This window comes from Prunus persica, chromosome G5, assembly GCF_000346465.2.
Source record: "Prunus persica cultivar Lovell chromosome G5, Prunus_persica_NCBIv2, whole genome shotgun sequence".
Taxonomy (NCBI): Eukaryota; Viridiplantae; Streptophyta; class Magnoliopsida; order Rosales; family Rosaceae; genus Prunus; species Prunus persica.
Genome location: NC_034013.1, coordinates 3,873,566 through 3,892,677, shown reverse-complemented (window position 1 = coordinate 3,892,677; position 19,112 = coordinate 3,873,566). Strand labels below are relative to the sequence as shown.

Below are 19,112 nucleotides of genomic sequence, written 5' to 3'. Positions count from 1 at the left end.
AATCCAAACCACTTGTAATCGGTTTGGTTCGGATTGGTTCGGCCGGTTTATGCCTAACACAAAACCATGCATTTTTCAACCTGCTCTTACATTATAATGCTAACATTTTGCCATTATATCATTCCATTCCATTCCATCAAAGGCTAATACAACATCATTCCATTTATTCAAAGGTTGTCCAATGTCTAGCATGCATCTAAGTTCACAATTTCCATCAAAACAAACATATACATAATTTGCATTAACCAAGTAGCATTAAATTTACTCATTGCATTCATCACAATTCATAAGAGATGAGAACGAATCAATTTTACTTTAACATATTAAACAAATGCATTCTTTGTAACAGTTAAACATTCTCACATCATGAATATCGGCAAGCTTATAAAGCTGCTGCACCAACTTGCTAATTGATTCGTCTGTACCAGGAACAACAGTAGTAATGCGAGAGAGCCCCTCAACTTCTGCATGGCCAACAGCTAAACTCTGGAAACGAGAAACCAGCTCAATTATAACAAATGCCTAAAACTTCTACCTTAACAGAAGGCAAAGGAGGAAATACCAGCAGAAGGAAACCAAATTTCTCAATTTAATAACTGATATTTCCAAAGGATTCTTAAGTCTAAAATTCGACCAAGACTTGATTAACTATTCCAATGTCTAGCATGCATCTAAGTTCATAACTTTGTTCCTTCTTTAACAAAAAGAACAATGAGAAAAAGCTAATAATAAGGTATCCTTCTTTAACAGGCATCAAGCATATCACATAAGCAACATTTTATATACATTATTCTATGAACAAAACTAAATCAAAGCAAGGTATGCTACAGTCTTTTTGTACAATAAAATAGATTAGCATATTTTATAACCATAAAAATGAAAAATTAGGCCTCATAGAAAATACCATTTTATTTTTCAACTCTCTAACTTTTTATATATAACCAGTTATTGGAGACAATACAAAAAATAAAGTAGTAGACAGAACTAGCATATTTTACAAACCCAGCTGATGATGACGATCCACCACCAACAATATTCCCATAATCAATCATTGCATAACCTGGTGGTCGATGATGGAACTTGGGTTTTGTAGAGATGGATTTCGCTGAGGACAAATGGGTGGGTTTCGCCGAGTTCGAATCATGTTGGCTTGAGTTAGCGTCGAGGGAGAGGGAGAGGGAGATGTAGCAGAGAGACAAAGAGAGAGGGAGAGGTAGCAGAGAGAGATGGAGAAATAATGAGAGGGAGTTGCGGCTAGGGTTAAGAGACGAAGGAAGGGAGATAGGAGAGAGGCTCTTCTGAGGGAGAGAGAATGGTTAGATAACTTAGATGTGTCCGTGAGTTGTAGTTTTGGAGTCCAATCAAGTGTTGCAGGGTACATGGTACACTCTTAAATAACCACTCAAACCTTGCCACATGTAAACTAAATTAAATAAATAATAAATTGATTTATAATCGGTCCGGTTCGGTTTAGGACAGTTTTTAAAACTCTCAAACCACAGCTGAACCAAACCAAACCGGTTCGGTTCGATTTTTCAAAATGTTGACTTTTTCTTTGGTCAAAACCAAACCAAACCAATCCAATATAATCGGTTCGGCCGGATTGACCGGATCGGCCGGATTGATGCCCACCCCTAGTGAAAAGTGAGGAGAACGCGGCTGAAAAGAAGAGAGGAGAAATGAGAGGAAGAGTTTAGGAGGGCATTCAATTAAGATTTTAATAAATTTTAATTACAAGATTATAATGTAATGGATTTTAGCTGGATATGTAATTACAAGATTTTAAGAGATTGGAATTACATAATTTTACTTATGATTTTAATATATTGTAATTTCACTTACTCTTTGTTTGGATAAGGGAAAATTTAGCTCAAAATTGGGAATTTATGAGGCGAAATTGATAATTCTCTTGTTTGGCAACTTAAGTGCGGAATTCATTAAATGACACACGGAAAAAATTGTAAAAATTGGGGCATCAAATTTTCAAGTTTAATTTCACCAAAATATGGGTCATTTCACAATTTTCATAGTGTTATTTACAAAATTCAACACATATAAATTCAAATACTGAAATCTTCAATTGTCAGAAATTGAAATTGTGGAAATTGTGAAATTTTCACTTAGAAATAAGCACTAAAAATCCCGCTAAAAGAATTATATTTCAATAGCATTGGTATTTTACATTACTGATGCTAAAACTTTGTAATAGACATCAACTGACGCTATATATACTATAAAAGGCATCAGTAGTTTGAAGTGGCGAAGTCTTTAGTACCTAATACAATGTTTTTTTTTCCCCATCTAATGCCTAATAACATAATGGCATCGTTTTTATATTTTTTTGATTCCTATGCAGTGTAGTTTATTAAGAAATTTGTAATAGTGCACCCATTTCCCTAACTGAATGTTTTTATTTTCTCTCAAGGTTTTTGAAGGTTGCCTGGTGATATTGACTTTCTGTATCATTCATGTTGACTCTCGGTGTGTACCAAGCCTATCTGCCCAATAAAAATAGAACACGTGGACCTTGCGTACCACTAGGCGGAAAATGACCAAACTAGCCTCCACCTCGGCCTTGGAGCTACTTTGGGGAAATTCGAAAGAATACGAATCAGCCAAGTCAACGACAAGAACTAGCTTGACAAGAAGTATGCTGCACTTCAGAAAGAGTGCCCATGTCCTCTCAAAAGCCACGTGTGAACCACCTAACCCACCCTTGACCAGATGGGACTACTGTCGCGCGACAAGCTACTCTGTTCGCACCCGCCCATAGTAAAGACGCTAGAAGAGGACGTGGATAAACCCCGACCGTTCGCCACTTGACAACTTGGTGTGACGCAAACGGCTCGGCTCCTAGCCAAGGTGACCGGCTCGTAAATTATCTTGTTTAAACCCCCTATAAATAGAATCCATAATGCTTGTAAGAGGGGATCCTTTTTGGAGTCCAGAAAGAATAATAATATGCTGGTAATCCGCGAAGAGAGTTTTTTTATCCTTTATCCTTTTGTACTTCATATGTTAGCCACTGGGAATTTGTAGACTAAACATTTGGCACCGTATGTGGGAAACCACACTCAAAGGTTACGCGTAAGCTACTTCATTACCAATATGTTGGGTAGAAAGATGAATGGGATCTCTACCCAAATAACAAAAGCATGAAATGTCGAAAAGCGAAAAAACAAAGGATAAGCGCCCTTGAAGCCAAAGTGGAATTACTCCTTAACGGGGCTGACGCTATGCATGATCTAAACAAAACTCTTTAGGACCACAACGAACAACAGCAACAGATCGGCCTCCAAGCAAACCTACAGAGAGCCCAAAAAAAGGCCATTAGGGATTCGAGCAGTACCAGACTGGTGGAAAGATGCCTGTTTGGCTAGGAATCGGCATCCGTTTCCATGCCCCAACCTAGCAACGTCGTACCCCGCTTCGACCTCGAGAGTATCGATTATGAGGAAATCGTCCTCCCTAGTTGAGACTCAAGCAAAAGAAAGGATCACGCCACCGAGATTGACGACCAAAAGTTCAATGAACTCATCATTCCCGCCTAGGAGCTCGACCTAAGAGTGGCAATGAAGGCTATGATCAAATGAGAGATGGGGAGCTTATAGGATAGGCTTGGCAAGGTCGAAAGAACCCACAACCCACTTGTCCTTTCATTTTTTGAGGACGAAATCCCTCTCCTTTATACCAATGAACTCCTCGAGGTGATTGTCGTCGGCGACACGAGGTCCCCAAAAATTGCCCTTTATGAAGGACTCACAGACCCGTATGACCGCCTCGATAGTTTTCGCTACTCCATGGAGGGACCCCCGAGGGGGAGGGGCCAACGAGGTCACCAAGTGTAGACTCTTCCCGACCACCTTGAAAGAAGAAGCCCTGAACTAGTTCAAACGGCTAAATCCTGAATCCATTGGCTTATTCATCGAGCTATGCCAGGCATTCCTAGACAGGTACATGATCATATCAAGCAGATTATACCACGCCAATGATCTCTTTGCTGTACGACAAAGAACGGCAAATGAAATTGAGCATGTTTCCCATATCTTCTCGAGAAATAAGTCTCTAGCGATTATGTCACTTGCTTCAACAACAAATATGCTCATTGAAAGGGCTGTGATGAGGCAATGGCCTATAACGCCCTCATGAGAGGCTTATAGAGTGGGGACTTTTTCTTCCACCTTACTAGAAATCCCCTTGAAATGTACAAAGACCTGCTCCGAGAGGCCATATGCTACAGTCAGCTTGAGCAACTAAACACGGCCCACACCAGCATCTCGAGCACGCAAATCGCAAGTGCGGAACCCAATTGGCATATTCCAGACATAGAGGGAATCCCCAAAAGAAGGAGCACTGACCGTAGAAAACATCAACCAACGAAACAATGTCCCGGAGCGCTACTCAAATTACACGTCTTTGAATGCCAGCAAAGGGGCCATACTGGCAATTGCAAGGAAAGAATTGCCCGCACCGCATCATGGTTAGAATAAATACTTGGGGAAAAGAGATGAGGCTCAGTACTGCAAGTACCATCGCACATATGAACACCAGACGGGAGATTGTTACCAACAGAAGGAAGAGATCGAGGTGCTGGTTATGAGGGGAAAATTCCGAGAGTATGTGGCTTGCCCTGACACCGCCACAGACCCTTCCGGGGGATCAACCTAAGCCTCAGTCTCTCGGAAATTAATAGCCACAATCAGATGAAGTCCCTTGTTAGGCGACGACACCAATAGGTCCAGGAAACAGTACACTCGGTTGCTCAACCAGGCAGCTAGCCACGCCCTCTCTAGCGGTGATAGTGCCCAATCTGACAAATGAACTCGGATGAGCGACGAGGAGCCTATCATTTTTAGCCCAGATAACGGGCATACCTCGTAACCTCGTAATCTCACAATGATCCTCTAGTTATCTCAGTCAGTATCGAAAATTGTGACATAAACTGGGTCCTCATCGACGGAAGGAGTTTCTCCTGTATCATCTTCACACCTATGTTAGACCAGCTCGGGATAAATCGAGTGCTCCTCAACAAAAAAAGGCCCCCGCTTTATGCTTTCGGAGGAACTCAGGTGCAGCCCCTAAGCAATATCCACCTCGCTCTGACCAAAGGGGAATGTCCACACAAGGTGACCACGGTTGCCAACGTTGTAGTTGTGGATTGTTCGACCACTTACAACGTCATTTTAGGCCAACCCGCCCTCACGGAGCTCGATGTCAGCATTAGTTACTACACCCTTATGCTAACATTCAGAACACCCCACGAGATATGGATTATCTAAGGGGATAAGGTCTAGGGACGGAACTGTTACGTCACAGCCATGAAGTTGAAAATCGCCCCAAGCAATGCTTTTGTTACCAACACCAGTCGCTCGATGACCGAGTTTTGCCCTTCTTCGGGTGGCTACCGATTGCATGTCCATAATCGGCTTTTCACTATCACCTTCGGCATAACATAACGGGAACATCCCGTGTCCTTCTTAAGAAAGGTAGTGCAATTAATATCATTTTCTCCCTAGCAATCTCCCACTTCGGCCTCGAAGCTAGGAAACTCGCCTCTAACAATATGAGTTACACACTTTCAAAGGCACGAGAGTGCACACCCTTAGCCGTATCGACCTCAATATTTGGATAGGGCTTTTCTCAACACAGGCTGGAGCACTGGCACACTTCGTAGTGGTCGATCACCCGAGCTTGTTGTTCGTCATTTTTGGCCTTCCCTTCTTAAAAGCTCTTCACATTTAGGCCAACCAATCCGGATAAGGGCAAACTTAGAGCCAGCTGAAAGAAAGGATCTCATCACCTTTCTACGCAATAACACTGATTGTTTCACATGGTCTCACGCCGATGTACTCGGCATCGACCCCTAGGTTATAACTCCTCGCTTATTGATCAACCCCGAGGCTTGGCTAATCTGTTGGAAGCATCAACCCTACGACAACGCTCGGTACACTACCATGAAAGAGGAGGTCCAAAAGCTCAGTGACGTCGGCTTTATCTGCTAGGTAGATTGCCCAAAAAAGCAGGCGCCATGTACTAGCGACTGATGAATCGAATGTTCGCCAAATACCTCGGTCAGTCTATTGAGGTATATGTGGATGACATGCTCGTCAAGAGCCTCACCACCGACCAACATGTCGATCGCCTTATCAAGATTTTCGCGGTATTATGATAATACAAAATGTTGTTGAACACCACCAAATGTGTGTTCGGTGTCAGGTTGGGGAAGTTCCTAGGGTTCATGGTTAGCCAGCCAGGGATCGAGGCCAACCCCGAAAAGATCCGAGTGCTGGTTAAAATGGTTTCCCCCAAAACAAAAAAAAAATACAAAGTCTAATTAGTCGTGTGGCTACCCTCAATCGCTTCATATCGTAGTCCATCGACCGATGCCTACAATTCTTTAGAGCCATACGAGGCACACGACGGCACATCAACTGGATAGAAGAATGCGACGATGCCTACTGAAGCCTAAAAACACACATGGGGCCCGCCCATGTCCTCTCTAAAACAGAGCCTGGGGAGACCTTGTGCGTTTATCTATTCGTCTCCATTTTCGCCATCTGCTCGGTTCTCATCATAGAAACCCACACCATACAGTAGGCAATGTACTATGTGAGCCGAGCACTCACAGAGGCCGAGATACGCTATCCTCTTATCGAGAAACTCGCGTTGGCCCAAGTGCTTTTGGTTCAAGAATTAGCAAAGCCATCATTGAAAACATTTTCTTCATACATTTCCAAGGTTGTAAATTGTATAGCATAAGTATGACTGATCGCATACTATAATTATTGCTATATTACCAAATGGATTAAAACCATCAGTAGCAAGTCCTAGCTTAATATTTCGAGAATCTTGTGCAGACCATAGGTATTTCTTATCAAAGTCATTCCACTGCTCAGAATCAGCGAGATGCCTAAATTTATCCTCTTCACTAAACCGCTTGTCTTTATGTCATTTTATGTCAATTGCAGTATGTCTAGACCCATATAACCTCTGCAACCTTGAATTTAATGGAAAATAACCTAATACCTTTGGTTGTATAAGCTTGTGCTTATTATCACTTGGCTTGTATCTTGGCTTATCACACACAGGACATTTATCAAGTTTCTCATTTTGTTTCCAAAACAACGAACAATCATATATGCAAGCGTGAATTAATTCCTAGCCCAAACCCACTTCTCATAACATATTCTTTGCATCATAAAGTGATGTTGGGATAATTGTCTCTTTTGGACGAGAGAGTTTTAACACTTCCAGCAACATATTGAAACAGATAGGACCCAACCCAAATTCCACTTTGGAATCCGAACCGAACCCTGTGCGTGTCCGACACTTGGCGGGTGTTGCACACAAATGACTTATTTGCCCTTTCAATCAAAATACAATTATCTCAAGTTTGACCTCTGCCGAAAATTTGATCGAGTCTCCCTTATAAGTTGAACATTTTCCAAAGAATTCCACATGTAAAACAAGCATATATATATTTATATATAATCCAATTGTATTCAAAAATCAAGCATCACACTATTGTGCTAACAACATTCAATTCAACTTCTTAGAACATCCCTAGAACAATGTTAGATTTCATAATAATTTAACTGGTCTACCTTTTTACTACTTGACCTCGCGGCTGCACCTATAATCTCTAGGTTGCCTACGTACCCTTAAAAAAGGATCAAGTCACACGTAGTTCTTCCTATTTTTCAAGCTTCTTTGCATCACTCATATGGCAATAAATATATAAATAAATGAAGGAATAAAACCATTCAAATTTAGGTAAACACACTTGGAAAGCCATAACCATCACTTCCTCGTGACACCATTGGTGACACGTCCTGACCTGTAATTCTCGCTCCACACGGTCCAGATATCTCTAAGACTCGTGAGGCATAATATGCTAGAAAAATTCGAACTATTTAATACTATATCGAATAATAAAATATAAAGATAAATAAACATAAGAAAATAAAATAAAACAAGTTAAAAATTAACAAGCTCCAAAGACCCTTGTGTCCTTGCATCGAAACTCACGTAAGGTTCATAAATAAATAAATAAATATATATATATATACAGAGAGCTTCCATTGAGGGATACCCCTTGTAGGCTCCACTCTGGATTGTATTTCACTAATCCAAACGTCTATTTTGTAGATACTCATTCAAAGATCATCTCTACAAAAAATCACTTGAATCCGATATCATTTGACCACTCAATTGAATTATTAAAATTTTAGTACTTTCTTGAAGCACCGTGTTCATTGATTTTGTAGGACACAATTGGATATCGAAACAGTTTTCGATTTGTCTAATTTTTTTCAAGGATGATCTATGAATATAGACTTAAAAAATAGATGGTTTCGATCGTTGAAAATTTTTTTGTAAGGGACCCTAAAGGGTATCCCTCAAATAAAATTATTTGAGGGATCCCTCAATAGAAAGGGACTGTATATATATATATATATATATTTCCATCCGTCACTTGTAAAACAAATGCAACGCTTAAGAAAATAATGGTAAATGAAGCAAATCAGTAGGATACTTAGAAATGGATTGTTTGTAAACTAAAAAAACGCATAATTGTGTTTGTATAAGATAAGGCTTGGATTACCGAATTTCCACAAGAACAAGCGTAATACAATTTGGAAAGGTGATGTCAAATGGTGGTGAGGGCCTAAGGTAGTGGTGTGGATGCTTATAGTACTGGTGATGTTGATAACCATGACAAGGTGATGACAATGACCATGAAAAGGTGGTGGTGATGGTCATGGAAATGTGGAATAAACTTCAATTCTTATATGTGATTAGAAGTGAGACCATGAGATAGTGCCACAATCCTACATTGCTTGGGTAAGGATATGGACAATTTAATTGTGAGACCATGCGATGGTTCTACAATCCCACACCAGTTGGATGAGGAAATGTGAAGTGCCTCATATGGGTAGAGTCCATCTCTCTAGCAAGACGTGTGGGCGGTGACAATTTGGTATCAGGACTGGACCTAACCAGAAGTGTGTCGATGAGGACGTCGGGCCTTTAGATGTGCTGACAAAGACATAGGGGCCAAATTGTGAGACCATGGGCTTAAGCATAGTCAACACCAAGAGAAACACATGCATTCTCAGTTGCTAAACTTGTGGGTCTTTTAGCTCTACACTTCATGCCTCATATATCAAACCATTTTCTGATTTTCCTTTAAGCACTCCCTAAGATCCACTCTCTTTCGGGGTGTTTTCGGCGCAGTCTTGCTAACTCAAAAATAGGGGAGACCCATATGAGCCTTCCAACATAAAGATCATCTAATAGTTGCTGGACAAAAGAGATCAATGCCCAACATCTCTCTGCATCTAGCTTTTGCAAGATTTTCCTTCCTTGGCATATGTCAATTTTTCTTTCTTGCTCTTTTCCTTCCAAACAGGTAAGATTCCAGCTATCAACATATTAAATAATTATGGCTTTCTTAATGACATTTTGGGTTCTGAGCTAGTTTAATTATTTTTCGTTGGCTTTTGGTTTGAGTTTGGAACATTAGCTTTATTTGATGCTTACCCATGTGGATGAGCTTTACCAAATAAGCTTGGATTTTGGTGCCCCTAAATAGCCTAAAACCTTCATCCTAAAGTCTATCATGGGAATTGTGGAACCTTATCACCATTGACACCACAACTCACTTAGCAAACCCTTGGTTGTGTGCACTTAAGCTTGTTGGATGGTTTGGTACAAAGGAAGTTACTTGGCATTGCAAAGATACATGTAGCACGTGTTGAGCAATATAAAGTAGTCAAAACCTTGAATTGAAGTGGCTAGAAGCTTGCATGGTATTTTTATGCGTGGTGAAAGAGTTGGCTCGAAGGGCATGGGCTTGACACGACTTTGTTCATCGCCTAATGAATGAGTAGATTGCATGAGTTTGGTGTGATCTTCTCAAGAGACAAATTATAGTTTCGCTTGACATGGCATGAAAATCATCACGAATGAATTTTTCTTAATCCTTGCTACTAGGTGTAGGCTCTGCATGTTCGTACCGTATTTAAGCACGTTTTGGCTTTTGAACTTTTTGGGCCTCAACTATAGTCTTTTCTTCAATAACACTTGAAAATTAAGGATAAAATATGCAAACAATACATGTATTATTACAAAATATTAAAGAACATGTATTATTCGTGAAAAAATATATATGTACGTGTATAATACATATGAGAGTCATGAGTCTACAATTTTCATATTTTTACTAATGTGATACAATCACTCTCATTTTTGAAGCAAAAAGATAAAGATTTAACATGTCATAGTTAACTAAAAATTTAACATTCAAGATAAATAATTGATATCATTCAAACTTCAATAATAATAAAAAATAAAATATGTGAGAAGTTTGATACATTATAGTGCATAAACAAGATAAATACTTGTAGCATTCAATCATTTCTATGTTCAAACGACAATGTAATTTGAGTAAAGAAAGGACACATATTATGAAATTCTAACTCTGTTAAAGCTAAAACTTCCACATGATTGATCAGTTCTTCTCCACCTTCCTTGAGCATTCCGTTATCCACATAAACCTACTTGAATTTCTATGCATCCTCAACAACCAAAGCAAAACAACAACAGACTTCTTGAATTTCTTTGCATACTCAATAGCTGAAACAAAAAAACAGCACCATACTTGAATTTCTATGCATCCTTAACAACCATTGAAAACAGTATGAACCTACTTGAATTCCTTTGCATCCCCAACAGTCAACGTATAATAGAAATTTATTTGGATCATCAACAACCAAAGCAAAACAACAACTTACTTGATATGTCTTTACATCTATAACAAACTAAAGTATTAGCAGCACCACCTACAAAAAAAAAAAAAAAAGTTGAAAAACAACAAAGGCACAAGTAAAAAGGTAATATTGATTGCATGCTCAATCTGTGTTTGTAAATTGCAATAGCATTAGAACTCCTTTTAGAGAACTTCCTACTTGGTCATGCCAAGTTTATTTGGAAGGATTGTTGACTTCGATCTCAATGAAATTATACCGATATTTAACCACATTTAGGCATTAAATACCACATATTACAACTTCTTCATTATGATATAGTAGTGGTACTCTACCATTTGAGGAATTGTCTTTTGGCTTATAAACATGTGTCAACCATTATGTAAGATCCCAGCCGTTGAATAATGTTATAAAAAGTCCAATGATAAATTTGCCCCAAAGTGCCTATTTTATTACAAATGGTCCCTGAGCTTTACCAAATTATCACCTTTGGTCCTTTATGTTTTTTTTTGTTGACATTATTGGTCCCTTATGTTATATTTCACACATCAATTTGGTCCCACTGTCATGTTCCGTCAAAATTTTTCGTTAGATTGTTGACGGGGACGCCACGTGGATTAAATAATATTTTAAACATTTTGGGTTTTATCACACATGATCCTTGAGGTTTGCGAAATTATCACATTTGGTCCTTTATATATATTTTTTTCCTGACATTATTGGTCCTTTATATTTTTTTAAAATAGTTTAACATTTAAAATCTTTTAGAAAAAATTTAATTAAAAAAAAAAGAGAAAATTTTCAAAACATAATTTGTTTTTTTTTAAAATTCAAATCCACTTGGCATGCTTTTTATTCAAATCCACTTGGCATGTTATCACCGTGTCAAATCCGTTAGGTTCTGTTGAAATTTCTGTTAAATTGATGAAAATTTCAGCATAACCTAACGGATTTGACATGACATGTATGTGGAGCCTACATGTCCAATAATAACATGCCAAGTGGTTTGAATTAAAAAAATTTATGTTTTGAAAATTTTCTCTCTTTTTAAATGCTAAACTATTTTTTAAAGGGTTTATGGTTTTTCAACAAAACCTAACGGATTTGACGTGACATGTATGTGGAGCCTACATGTCCATTAATAACATGCCAAGTGGATTTGAATAAAAAAATGTCTATTTTGAAAATTTTCTCTCTCTTTTAAAAATATTTTAAATGTTAAACTATTTTTTTATAAAAATATTTCTTCATTTAGATCCACTTGACATTTTCTCATTCGCTATGTGAGCATCACATATGTGTCATGTTAGCAATTTAACAAAACAATTTAACAAAATCTCATGGTAGGATCAAATTGATGTGTGAGGTGTAACATAAGGGCCAACAATGTCAAAAAAAAAATGACCAAAGGTGATAATTTCGCAAACTTCAGGAATTATTTATGATAAAACCCAAAATATTTAAAATATTGTTTAATCCACGTCAGCAATCTAACAGAAAATTTTGACGGAATGTGACGACGGGACTAAATTGATGTGTGAGGTGTAACATAAGAGACCAATAATGTCAGAAAAAACCATAAATGACCAAAGATGATAATTTAACAAACCTCAAAAACCTTTGTGATAAAAAGCCTAAAATAAATTCGAATGTTGTATACATCAGTACGACTAGTTACATAATTTAATTTGGATACCATTTCTTCCAAAAACCCATCAAAAAAAAGAAAAGAATTTATTAGGATAACATGACACGAGCTAGTTTGTCAGAACTTCTCATTTTTCTTCAAGTTCATACTTGGGATGTCTTTTTGCAGCAGCTATAGCCTAAAAGGTCAACAAAGTCTTACATGCCAGTTGATGATTGCATTAAAAATGACAAAACAAATCTGAATATGGGGTACGTATTTCAAAAGCAAAAACCAGCTTTCGGTTCCCTCCGCAAATCACGTTCACCTTTGGCAACTTTACACAAAAATCGAAGTAAGGCAAATCATGAAAACAACCCATCTGAAAACACCACCGCCCTAAATAATTCATGTCACGAAATGAAGTCATACAAGAAATCAAATATTAATTCTAATAATACAAGACCCCCAACCGCATCCTTTAACTATTTGCTATCAGGTATAGCCCTGTTTGTATTTTCTGAAAAGGTCCTCAGTCTTGGCATTTCTGAAAGCACAACAGCCAATCAAATACACAGAAATGAGAGCAACAAGAGTGATGAGCAATATTATGTCGGTTCTTCTCCATTCTTTCTTGATATTTGCAAGCAAGCCAGCTTTGCAAGAATCGCAGTTGAAGCAAAGTTGGGTCTGGTCATTGTTCCAATTCAGGCAATCCATGTCTGCTGCATTGTTTATGGGACTTATCCAATACGTTGGGTTCACAAAGGTGTAGCCACATTGTGTGGGTGGCTTACAACATCCTGACTGTAAAGCAAGAAAAAAGAAAAAAAAGAAACACCACCACAAGAAATAAAACTTAAAGGTGAGAGGTTCCTTGGGTAAAAAGAAGAATATTTGACACACATGGTTTTGAAGAATATCTGATGAAAGAGTAAAGTGGGTTGTTTTGCTGAGTTGCTAATTTGCTGTTCTGTATTATTGAGAGGTTAATCTAAGAATATATTTTAAGGGAAAGAACATCTGTAATCTAAGAATATATTTCAGATTATATTCTTCATTAATTTAAGAAGAAAAAAAAAGTAAAAATATGTATTCACCTAGGGAATTAAATCCTACAAAACTATCCAAATCCAAATTTTTTATTTATTTAAAAGTACTCCGAAATTTATAGTTCCAAACACTTAGTAATCGGTTTCATTCAGATCTTGTATACATTCAATCTGAATTAATAATGTTGGAAGAGAAATTATCTAGACATTTGAAGGTGCGATTGAACTATAATATATATGAGTATAGTTTTGTTTACCTGTAAGGGGGTAATGTGCGCGTTAAAGAAATCCTGAGCCATGCGATAACTCTGATTCAACTCACCACACATATTTGTTGAGCTGAGACAACTTCTTATGCGGTCCCACTTCCAAGGGCTTCGCACTCTACGGCGAAGCCAGCCTGAGTAGTCATCCAGATGATACTCCAGGTAAGACCGGCTCGGTTCGAGGTGGCCAGAGCCTCTAATGGTGACCATATAGATGAAGACCACCAAAGCAGCAAGCAAGACTATAAGAACCAGCATGGCAATGAGGTAAGAGATAAGGAGCCATGGGATTCTCCAAAACGCTCCCACAAAGCCTGCAATGCCCACAACCAGGAACAAGATGCCCAAAATTATGACAGGCCATTGTAAAATCTTGACACAAGAATTGTCTGGCTCTGTGGCAAGCCAAATTCCGGCACCAATGATTGGGATGGAGAGGAGCATGGCAACAAAGTTGATGGCTCCGATGACATTGTTGCTAAGTGCCATTTACTTCTTTTTCTTTTCTCTTTTTTCTTGAGAGAAGATTATAGAAGGAGCAAATGGCTGTATTTGTATGAGAGATTTTGTCTCCAAACCCCACACTTTTTTGTTCCTTGCCTTGGATCCATGTAATGTAAAGCTAATAGTAAAGCAAGTGGTAATAATTTTTTATAGCGCGTTTTGATGTTTTAGGTCTATTCACGTACTTCGAGTATCACTTTTTTGAAAAAAGAATACCTTGTTGTACATGATGAAGATAAGAGAAAGAGACAAGAGATATTAGCTGCAAGCAACTAGTTTATGTATCATGGAAAGATTTTGAGGAAAGCAACTGCCTCTACAATACGCTTTTGGCACCTGCATGCATCCACATGTAACGGGATCGCTTTCCCCTTGCAATTTTGCTTTGCACAAAACCAACTCATTGGCAAGAAAAATGTACAAAACTTATACAATGTTCATATAGTCTCATATAGGCATGCTAGCTTATACAATAAACATTGATCTATTGAGCTAAACAGAAGCCTTTTGCACTCTTAACTATGTTATACAACAAGCTCTCGTAAGCCTACCATAACTGCGGTTGCAAATTGTATCGATAAAATTCAAGTTCAATTCGTTTTTGGCAATTTTTTTTTCTCGTTTGAACATGTATAAAAACTAAACGAGAGGAATGGATTCTGATGATGATAATTATTATATGCAAGAATTTTGCTTGGAATGAAATAAAGCATATACCGATGTCTTTTGAATAATAAGCTTGAAGCATTAGTTTCTTTTTAAAGTTTTATATTCAATGCATTATGCTTATGTTAAAGTATTTTTGTGTACCTAAAGTAATATATTAGTTGGTTCATACTAGGACTGTTTTCTATTCTCAAAATTGGGGGACCAACCTCAAGACTGATTGATATGGACCTGGGTTGATCGGTTAAGCTTTTTGAGTACACTTATGGAAAAGGTGGGTTCCAATAGAGTCACACTTCTCAAATACACACACTGCTCTTATAAGTAACAAAAGTACGTTTGTGACTAAAGTATAATGTTATCAAGTGTTGATTTGTGTAATTTGACAGATTGATTCGAATTCGTTCAACATAAAAGATGCTAACTAGAGATAAGATTCTCCGATAAGTGGGTAATATCTTTATTAAAAATGTGATGCACAATATGATAATGTGGTCTTCATATCATTTTCCAACTCAAAATTATGATTTCATGTCAATTTTGAGTCATGTCAAGATTTATCACTTTTACTTGTAGGTGTAAATTTTCTTTATCATGCAAGAAAATAACAATAAAACAATGAAAGGAGAGCTTGTAACTCAAGATGTTAACAACAGTAGTGGGCATGCATAAAGGGCAATTAGGCAGCTACCCGGCCCAATTTTTTTTCCGAAAAAAGAAGCTACATATATAATATTAGCCTAGCCCAGCCCAAATATAAGAAAACAAACCTTATCAGCCCAGCCTCTCTCTTTGTGGCTTTAGTTTCCTATTATGTTTTTTTTTTAAAAAAAACAAATTGCTATATGAATTGAGTTTTTATTCTTCTTTTTATTATAATTGTTGAGGCTCAAAAAATTTAGGGTTAAGTCCAAATAAATTCTTGGCCCAACGTAATGCCTTATTAAGAAAAGATCCGATTTGGAGCACGTGAAAGTTCGTCATTCAAGCTCGCACAAGTCATGATCCACGTGCCATGCTAAATAAATATGCAATCTGTCATGCTAAGAGTTGAAATAAGTACTGGCTTTGTAATGACCCAAACCTAAAATTCATATTTAATTAGTGATTAATTATGCGGAAAGACAATTTTACCCTTGGAATAAATTATGAACTCAAAGTTGACTTTTTGACCGAAAAGGAATTTGACCATTTCACATACACCGTTGCATAGAACATGATGACACGAGTTCATAGACACGAAGTGGACTCGAATCGGAGTTTTAACAAAGAAAATACGATTAAAATATCATGAGGGGCAAAACAGTAAATTGAAAAATCAGAATTTTTATAAACCTCAGTTTCTCTCTCTCTCTCTCTCTCTCTCTCTCTCTCTCTCTCTCTCTCTCTTCTGTCGCGCGACCACACCCCCCCATCCGATTTTTTCTTTCTTCGCCACCACCACGTCCGGCCATCAATTTTGTCGGCACCGGTCCCAAAAGAACCAGCTCGTCCTCCTCTACATGCCTCAGCCCTCAGCCGCTCCACTCCGCCGCTGCCGTCGCCGGAATTTGCAGAAAACCGATCGATTTTGTCAAAACTTCAAACCGTTCGTTCTCCTTCAATTCTCCTCCAAATTTGTCGAGTAAGGTATGGATTTCTACCTATTTTCCATGCTCTAGCTGATGGTTGGGTAGGTTTGCATCGAATTGGACCGTAGCTAGCTCAGTTTTCAAATTGAAATTCGGCCAGTTTTCGGCCTCCATGTTTGGCCACTTCCGGTCAGTTTTTGGGGTAGGTCCAAGAACAAAAGTGGTTCCAAATATGGTGTTATACCTAGGATAGGAGTTTGGAGCCTTGGTTTTGCGATTTTCCGATGATGCGTTATCGCTTTGGACACCCATCGCTGCCGACGCCTGCGGTGGGGCGTGGGCGAGGGTGGTGCCATGACACTGTATTCTGATGCGATCCTTAGGTCATCACGAGCGCATAGGAATTCGCAGAGCTCAATTTGGATACCGTTTGAGCCTCGAATGGATTTTCCATATCGTGCGATTATCGGGTTCAATACTGTTGAGCCGTTGGATCGTCGTCAATTTTAAATATGGTACTCTAAATAATTTTAGAAACGTGTAGGATTCGACGGATTGTGAATCGGATTCCGGATACTCCGAAATCGCGAACTATAGGGCTAGGGTTTAGAAATTATGCGATTACACGATCGTGAGTAATCCGACCGTCCGATCGACACCAATACCCTCGGGACATGTGTCCTAGACATATTGGACCTTCTAGCGGCTTCCGAATCATATTGTGAGGTCATGGACCCGTGGGGTTCCGGATTGACTTTTTGGACTTTAGCGCTTTTTGAGTCCCAAGATATCGCTAAACTATCCCACGTGGAAGGAAAGCTGTTATGGGCATATGAATCACTTTTATTTGACGCACGTACTTTTAGGAGCCGGGGGTAGGGTTTTTAATTTAATACTATATTGTATTAATAGCATATTATGGTCATTGAATCAGGCACTCGGGCACCAGTTGACCCGCAGGAGAGACCTTCAAGAGGTCCAGCGAGCTCAGACTATCAGTGAGTGGACTCTTTGTTTTAATAAATGAATTTAAGCAGTTTAGTTTCAGTTATCAGCTGTTTTATTTTGTAAAATATTTTATGTTGCATGTTGCCGAGTGAAAGTTCCTTTAAAGCATATAGGAAAAGATATTCGCGTTCATTATTAGATAAATGGCAGCAGAATTTTAAAGGTTACAGAAAGCTAATTATTCAACAGATTTTCTTCAGAAACTTTATGTTTTCTTAAATCACCTTGTACTCAGTTATTAAATGTTGCCTTCGGATTATATTTGTTGCCTTCGGTTTAGTCAGCATGCTTGACAGTTGCCCCACGAGTTTCTTGGTACTCGAACTCGTGTGGAGCCAGTAATGCGGATAAAGGTGGACTACGGTTCCCTGAATCCTGCGAGTTGCGGCTCGGACTGACCTCGTGTCACTGAGACTTGCGAGTATGCGTCACCCATGGTGATGCAAGGAATTGACGGATACAAGGAATTGACGGAAATAGGGTACACCTAGGTGATAGTTTAAATTGTTTTCAAGTGTATATAATTATATACATGCATTGATTTCAGAAATAAAGAAAATAAGCTAGTTTGTGTAACTGTTTTTACAGTGGGGTTAGTATGTTCATATGGTATTTTCTAAACTTTGTTTTTGGGTCCACTCACCTTTTTTGTTATTTTGCGCCCCCAGGCAGTAGACGTGCACAGGAATCCACCACCGGGCCACTTCCCATCTTCCGCGCCTTTCTTCTGATGTAGGATTTTATTTTGTAAACAGATTCACTCTTTTGTACATTTAGTAGTCGCTCTGATGTTTTGCCCTAGACTGAGATTTGAACTGTTGGAATGTATATATACATATGATGACAGTTGGTTGTATATATGTATACTTGTTTGGCAGGTGAAAATATTTTGGTATTGAGCCAGTTACAAGGGAAACTCTGCCGGTTTTTCGGTAGATGTCAACCTTGTTATTTTATCGTGTTTTGTATAGAAGGGCAAATAGGTCATTTGTGCCCGACATTTGCCAGGTGTCGGACACGCACAGGGTCTGGTTCGGATTCCAAAGCGGAATTTGGATCGGGTCCTGTCAGGATTTACTAGCCCAAGCTAATTATCCGGTCAAGCGTCATATCCCTCTTCAAAACGATAAAATTCAAGCACGCCAAGTGACATGCAATGCCAAACCGAAAATCATTATTATTACACCTAGCTACGCTACAAGCTTAAGTAGGCCCAAGCCACGCAAAATGCCCAGGGCTTGCTGAGTAGGTTGTGGTATGGATGGTAACGCGCTTTCATGAGGCCCATTGATGAGCCGAGAAATGGAAGTTTTGGGCAGCTTAGGAGCCCCAAAACTCAAGTCTATTTCTTGAGTCCTAATATGTGGGTAAGCATATAGGAGAGAAATAGCCCAATACTTTAGGAAAAATTAGCCCATCATATCAATAAAATAGCCAATCACTTTAGGAAATTAGCCCATTCCCTTAATGGGTTAACCCATCACCTTAGGAATGCCCAAGCAACCAAGCAAAATATCTGCAATCTCCATCACTTAGCTGGAGACAAAAGCCACGACAAAAGCCTAAGTTGCCCATGTATGTGAATTTCTGGGAGACTCCAGCACGTGGGCAAAACAAACCTCAAGGCAGATCGCTCAAAAAACCTGAGG

The 19,112-nt window shown here is 38.7% G+C and overlaps 1 protein-coding gene and 1 long non-coding RNA gene across 2 annotated transcripts; both read right to left on the bottom strand.

Moving 5' to 3' along the window:
• LOC109949240 lies at positions 106-1,049 on the bottom strand. The gene is made up of 2 exons (XR_002271796.1): positions 1,003-1,049; positions 106-486 (listed from the first exon to the last, which is right to left on the bottom strand). It is a non-coding gene; the product is annotated as an uncharacterized LOC109949240 (long non-coding RNA).
• On the bottom strand, positions 12,645-14,306 carry LOC18776279 (protein TORNADO 2). The gene is made up of 2 exons (XM_007210466.2): positions 13,706-14,306; positions 12,645-13,203 (listed from the first exon to the last, which is right to left on the bottom strand). The coding sequence occupies exons 1-2, from the start codon at positions 14,201-14,203 to the stop codon at positions 12,892-12,894; spliced, it is 810 nt and encodes a 269-aa protein (XP_007210528.1). The 5' UTR covers positions 14,204-14,306; the 3' UTR covers positions 12,645-12,891.